The sequence below is a fragment of the Triticum dicoccoides genome, chromosome 1A, assembly GCF_002162155.2.
Source record: "Triticum dicoccoides isolate Atlit2015 ecotype Zavitan chromosome 1A, WEW_v2.0, whole genome shotgun sequence".
Lineage (NCBI taxonomy): Eukaryota > Viridiplantae > Streptophyta > Magnoliopsida > Poales > Poaceae > Triticum > Triticum dicoccoides.
In genome coordinates, this window is record NC_041380.1 from 325,537,239 (window position 1) to 325,544,022 (window position 6,784).

Here is a 6,784-nt window from a genome sequence, read left to right on the forward strand (position 1 = left end):
AAAGCCGCCCCTGCCCCGGCCTTCTTGCTTGCCTGCGCTGCGGTGTCACCCACTGGCCACTCCCTCCCTCCCTCCCACTCTCTATGCGTGCTCCGCCCCTGCCTCCATGTGCTGCTCTCGCCGCTCCAACTAACCACCACCCGCACCGCACCGCAATGCCAAGCCTGGCGTCACTGGATTCGCGCGCACGGCATTGCAATGCCGCTGCCGATCGAGGCGTGACGGACTAGCCGGCCGGCCGAGAGGAGCAAGCAAGATTTCGTCTGGTTCTGTTGGGGGGCGGTTGGCTGCTTGCTTGGCTGATTCCTCTCGGGCGCAGCACCCGCCGCCGCCGGCATGTTCAAGTCGGCGAGGTGGCGCGGCGCCGGCAAGGCCAAGGCCGTGTTCAAGCTGCAGTTCCACGCCACCCAGGCACGCCACGATCCCCCGCTCGCTCTGGAGGAAGCAGAGTCTTTTGGTTTCGGTTCTTGGTTTTCGCGTTCGATTTGAGGCGTGACGGACGGAGCGCGCGTGTTCCTGCAGGTGCCGGAGCTGGGGTGGGAGTCCATGATGGTGGTGGTGACGCCGCAGGACGTCGGCCGGCCCACGGCGCGGACGGAGCGCGCGGAGGTCGCCGACGGCGCCTGCCGCTGGCCCGCACCGATCTTCGAGGCCACCAAGCTCCCCTCCGGCAAGGCGGCCGCCGGCGACAAGATCTACCAGTTCCTCGTCTACGAGACCGTAAGCGGCCCCGCATTAATCATCAATCGAAAGCGACCGCGCTCGATTTGTTCTGACTCGGCAATGCCGTGCAGGGGTCGGCCAAGGCGGCGCTGCTCGGGGAGGCGACGGTGAACATGGCCGACTACGCGGAGGCGTTCAAGCCGTCGGCGGTGACGCTCCTCCTCAAGGGCAGCCCCGCGCCCGGCGCGCTGCTGCACGTGAGCACCCATCCCCCCACCTCTTTAAAAAGCTTGCGGCGTTTTCCTGTGACCTGTGACGGCGACGCGCTCGCGGCTCCTGATTTTGATGGTTGCTGCTGCTGTTTCCTGTGACAGGTGACCATCCAGCGGGTGGTGGGTGGTGCCGGCGGTGGGTGCGGTGACGACGGGAGGTAGGTCGCCTTGCGTCGCGTTGGTTGGGGATTAGTTTAGACACATCCGCTGCATCCTGGTTTGAGCTTTAAGAGATCATCTCGTCTCATCTCATCTCACATCAACCAGATTCACTTAGACATTTGCTGCTAGCTGCATTGTGGCTGTTTGCACTGAGGGTTGTGCCTGTGCCTGTGCCTGTTGCATTTCGGTGTGTGCCTCAGGCATGGTGCATTTGCTTTGATTCACGCGTTCATTATGTAATTGGTTACTGATTCTTGCTCTTCGCTGCGACAGTGAGAACGGCGACACGGCAAAGTCTTCTCCACGGAGGACGCTGCAGAGCCAGCTGAGCCGGTGCGAGGACGAGGAAGCCGAGAAGGCGAGGTCGCTTGCTGCCGATTCGATGAGCCCTGTGCATGTAAGTAACCAGTGAGGCCTAGTGGGGAAGAGTCCTTGAGAGCTTTCCTTTTTTGATCCATCATCATTGCATTGCTTTGTTTCATTTCTGTTGATGGCCAAGAAAGAGAGCTTTTGGCATGCTAAGCATATTGCAAAGAAAAAGGGAAGCTACGTTTGTTTGGTTGATCATTTCTGGGGACACATTTGCTGTGTGACACTTTTTGTTTGAGATCTGAATTTCTCAATCCTGTAGTGAAGGGGGAGAATTTAGAACTGAACAATGCATGCACTAGATCATCTTTCCCTATGTTCATCAGATAGTAACTGATAGCTTTCTTGTACAGGATGGATTGGTGATAAGCAAACCACCAGGGATGAGGTTTCCCTTGAGAAGAAATATGCCGGCATCTGTTGAGCCAGCCAGCCACCTCCACAATGCCAATGGCTTTGACGCCGTTTCGTTGTCGGGTTCAGATGGGAGCTCAGGAAGATTCACTCCCAAAACCAGTGCCAACATGCATAGCACATTTCTTCAGGATGCGACCAATGTCCTCTCGCCTTTTGCCAACAATGCTACCTCGAGAAACCCGTTGAGCTCTGGTGACTGGTCAGGAAGCTCAGCTCCTGATGCTAGCACTGATGGGTCGACGAGCAACTCGGGTGAGACGGGGTTGAGAGGTGCAGAGGATGATGTAGAGAAGCTGAGAAGTGAGATAGGGACTTTGACACGTAAACTGGATGTCTCAGACATGGAGTTGCAGACACTCAGAAAGCAAATTGTGAAAGAGAGCAGGCGAGGGCAAGATCTTTCCAAGGAAATGAGTAGCTTGAGGGATGAGAGGGATGCACTCCGAAGAGAATGTGAAGGCCTTAGAGGGATGAAGAAGACGATCCATGATGCAAATGGATCAGGTAAACGGTTGTCAGACGGGGAAGATCCCTGGTCTCAGGTTGAGGAGCTGAAGCAAGAGCTGGGCCATGAGAAGAACTTAAACGCAGATCTACGTGTACAGCTACAGAAAATGCAGGAATCCAACTCTGAGCTGCTTCTGGCTGTGAAGGATCTCGATGAAATGCTGGAGCAAAAGAACAGAGATATGTCCATTTTGCAAGAAGAAACAGTAGAGGATCCCCAGGAGGCACAATATGAGCATGCACTGTCAAATGTGCACAGTGCTGGACACAAGATGGACATGTCTGAAACAAGCTCGTACCAAGAGAAGGAGGACGAGCTTATGCTGGATGCATTGGTGAAGAAGAGTGACGGCATCACTAGTTCGGAACTACAAGAGAAGATTCTTGAACTGAGCGATGAAATCGAGCTGTACAAGAAAGACCGTGAGGATCTTGAGATGCAAATGGAGCAGCTTGCACTTGATTATGAGATTCTGAAGCAAGAGAACCATGACATCTCTTCGAGGCTTGAACAAACACAACTGAGAGAGCAGCTAAGGATGCAGTATGAGTGTTCAGCACATTTGTCTATAATAAGTGATCTTGAGGCCAATGTCGAGAATCTGGAGAATGAACTCCAGGAACAATCTCAAAGATTAGAGGCTGATATAGCAGAAGTACTGGCTGCCAAGGTTGAGCAAGAGCAGAGGGCCATAAAGGCCGAGGAGTCTCTGAGGAAGGCGCGGTGGAACAATGCTACCACTGCCGAGCGACTTCAGGAGGAATTCAAGAGTCTATCTTCACAAGTATCTTCTGCTTTCAGTGCCAATGAACGGCTGCTTGTGCAAGCAAGAAAAGAGGCTGCAGAACTACAGCTGCAGAAGAGCCAGTTGGAAGAGCTACTGCAGAAGGCCCACGAAGATGCCGCATCAGTCCAAGAACAACACCGGGTGAAGATTCAGCAGTTACTTACCCTAGTGGATTTCAAGTCAAATGAGATAGATAGGCTAGTGGTGGAGCTCAAGAGCAAGAGCGACGAGTTCGAGAACCAGAAGAGAAGTGACGAGTCAAAGTTAAATGATCTATCAGAAGAAATTGAACAGCTCAAAGCCAAGATTGACAAGCTATCAGCTGAGAGAGACAATCTCGTGGAAAGGAATGAGCAGAAAGACATGGAATTGGCGGCAAATGGTGAAAAGGACATGGTCTTGCAAGACAAAACTGCTGAAATTACTTTGCTCAATAAAGAGCTTGCATTGCTCAAGGACCAGATGCAGTCATATTTGGAGGAGCTAGACACTCTGAAACGCTCCAAGAGTGAAAGGGATGAGACAATAGGGAAGCTACAAATAACTATTGGATCGTTGAAACTCCAGTACGACAATATGAAGAACTCGTTGTCCACAAAGGATGCTGAGAAAAGCAACCTTGCTTCTCAGGTGCTGAAGCTGAGAAGAGCCCTTGAAAGCAGGGAAGGTGCCAAGGAAAATGGTGTCACTTCAGATACGACGGTAAATATCGAAAACCAGATATATTTGTAGCAACATGACATAGTAATAGTTTCATTAGTTTACTTTCTGTACTTACTTTTCATGCTAGCTTTCTCTCATATGCGTAATATGCGTAACGAAGAAGGCATATGTAAATAGATAGATCAACAATTGAAAACTTTCCACAAACAACCAACCAACAAAAACTCATCCTGAACAAAGAAAATCATAGAATATTTCCACAAGAACTCTCATTTAAACCAGTAGGTGTACCTTCCCTTTTGTATTTAAAGTCAGCATGCTGGACAGTGCACAGTCTTAAAACCCATGAGTTTGTGGGTTGTCAACACGAATAAGTAGGTGTCACTGTGTAGAGATTTTCCATTATTACGTGCTTTGTTGCACATGGGAAGATAAATCTGGCTCTAGCTACTTATATCCACTATTATGCTGTACAACCTGCTTCCTAGAGGAGAGGGACAGCTTTGAATGGAGGCCCCCACCAGTGAGAATATGATATTTCAGTGCATGGATCTGTTGGGCCTTTTCATAGCAATGCTCATGCTGCAATCATACACTTTGGTGCCTCAAAAGTGACACACCATGTTATGCTTTGCAGGATAATAACCAGCACGCTAATTCGAAGCGCATCAAGCACGACACCGTCAGCACCGGTAACGGTGACGCCGCGCCAAGCGCCAACGGACACAGCAATGGCCACGACACGAGGTTATCATCTTAAATTAGATTACCGCGATCGGTCTTCTTAGCTTTAACTTTTAACTCCAGTTATACAGGAGCAGAAGTGTCTGACATACTTTGCTGCTGTCGATTTTTCTCGCTGCCAGGGCCGCTGCTGAGCAGTCCTCAAAGGAGCTGGAGTCTATGAGGGAGATGAACAAGGCGATGCAGCAAGAGCTGAACGAGCTGCACGAGCGGTATTCGGAGATAAGCCTCAAGTTCGCGGAGGTGGAAGGCGAGAGGCAGCAGCTGGTGATGACGGTGCGGACGCTGAAGAACTCGCTGAGATGATCCATGGCTGCTGCTGCCTGCTCAGTGCTCACTCACCCACATGTAGCTTCAGGATTAGGTGATGATACCCCCCCTCCCCTCCCCAAAGGAGGGTTTTGTATAGGCGAGCAGCTGGATGGTGAGTTGTATGGAGCATCATCATCCAGAGGCTTGCAGAGGCCAGGCAAGGGCCCTGGTAGCAGGGCCCTCTGGCCTGTCACAATACACAGCATGTAGATCCACTCCCCCACACAATAATGTTTATGTGTTTTTTCCTCTTCGGCATTGATGTGTGCAGGATGTGTCAGTTGTTGTGCCTCTAGAAAGAGCCGAGTGTGTGTGTGTGCGTTGTGTGGTGTTGTATAATTCTCCTCATGTTTGGCTGTGCTGGAAGAAAGAAAAGTGAGAGATAAAGGAAATGAAGGGACAGTTTGAACCTTTTCTTTTGAAGCAACTGACGATTTGAAATTGGACTCGCAGCCTATCGATGTTCCTGTCTATCTGGCCGAAGTTGCACGGAAATTTCGGATCACCCCTGGGTCGCTCGTCAGGGCGGCTTTCTCGGTGATCTCCCGGCGCCACCGCCTCCCAGTGCTCCTCCCGCCGGTGACCGCTGCTGGGGCTGCGGCAGGCCCTGCTTCCTTGTTTTCCTTGGTTCTCCCTATCTCCGTCCAGGCGGCTCGGCAGATCACCACGGTTGTCTGCGGCTGCGCGCAGCGTCTCCCTGCGCTCTTGCGTCCCATCTTCGTCATCCCAGGTGCCAGTTTTCTTTTTTCTTTTTTTGAAACAAGGCAAAGGATTTGCCATTTCATTAATTAAGAGAGAGTTGTAAAGTCCAAGGACAACAATCATACAATGGCCAAGATAAAGCAACTACTCACGGTGTAAAATTACATCAAGCTCTATGACACCCGCCAAAGCCCACAGAGCCGCCTCATCCATAATTTTTTTCCACGAGAATCATCAAAGACGCGGAAACGTTCCGGAAGATCCTAGCATTTCTCTCCTTCCAAATTTCCCAAGAGATAAGCATAAGGAGGGAGGCCATCCCTTTTCCGTTAGGTGAGCGCGTAAGCACCATCTCAGTCGACCAATGCCTCACACTTTGCATAGTCGTCCAGTCTGCCGTGACAATATTACTCAGTCCGGTCCTCGCCTTTACCGTATTCCAAACTGCAACCGAGAATCGGCATTGGAATAGGAGATGCGCCGCAGACTCGTGGACTTGGCTACAAAGGGGACACAAACCGCAGTTTGGCCACTCTCTCCGTTGTAACCTATTTGCCGTCCATACTCTGTTGTGAATGATCAACCAAGCGAAGAACTTGCATTTTTGTGTAGCCCAGACTTTCCAAACGGTCTTTAAAGTGGTGTGGAGGTGCGCCCCTCGAACTGTAGCGAATAGGTCGATGAAGTGGAGTAGATACCGCCCTCTATAAGTTTCCAAATGATCGTGTCGTTCGTGGCTTGATCTAAGGTTATCCCATCCAACTTCTCCCAAAGGATGGTAAACTCCTGTATGTGCCCGGCGGTAATGCCATTTGCCATGTCAACTTGCGAAATTCATAGATCATTAGTGAGGGTCTTCCTGACAGAGCAATCTTTCTTTTTGGAGATCTCAAAGATTTTAGGGGCGATGTCCATCAGCCTGAGATCATCAAGCCAGGGGGACGTCCAGAAGCAAGCCTTATCTCCGTTTCCAACCACGACCCTCGTTGCTGCCGCGAAAAGGTCCCTGTCAACCTCCGTGCAAGGGGTGCCTAACCCAACCCACAGCTTTGGCTGCTCCGCCCACTCGTTCCAAAACCACCTCAAGTGGAGGGCAATGACAAATTTGTCAAGGCTTAGGACCCCCAGGCCGCCCATAGCTTTAGGACTGCAAACTCTGTCTCAATTGATTTTACACTTGCCATC

The 6,784-nt window shown here is 51.0% G+C and overlaps 1 protein-coding gene across 1 annotated transcript; it reads left to right on the plus strand.

Moving 5' to 3' along the window:
- Positions 1-6: 6 nt before the first annotated feature.
- LOC119271089 (putative leucine-rich repeat-containing protein DDB_G0290503) lies at positions 7-5,320 on the plus strand. Its single transcript, XM_037553044.1, has 8 exons — positions 7-411; positions 523-720; positions 795-920; positions 1,038-1,093; positions 1,371-1,494; positions 1,820-3,880; positions 4,479-4,588; positions 4,708-5,320. Exons 1-8 carry the CDS (start codon positions 337-339, stop codon positions 4,889-4,891), a joined length of 2,934 nt encoding a protein of 977 aa, XP_037408941.1. The 5' UTR covers positions 7-336; the 3' UTR covers positions 4,892-5,320.
- The last annotated feature ends 1,464 nt before the right edge of the window (positions 5,321-6,784 follow it).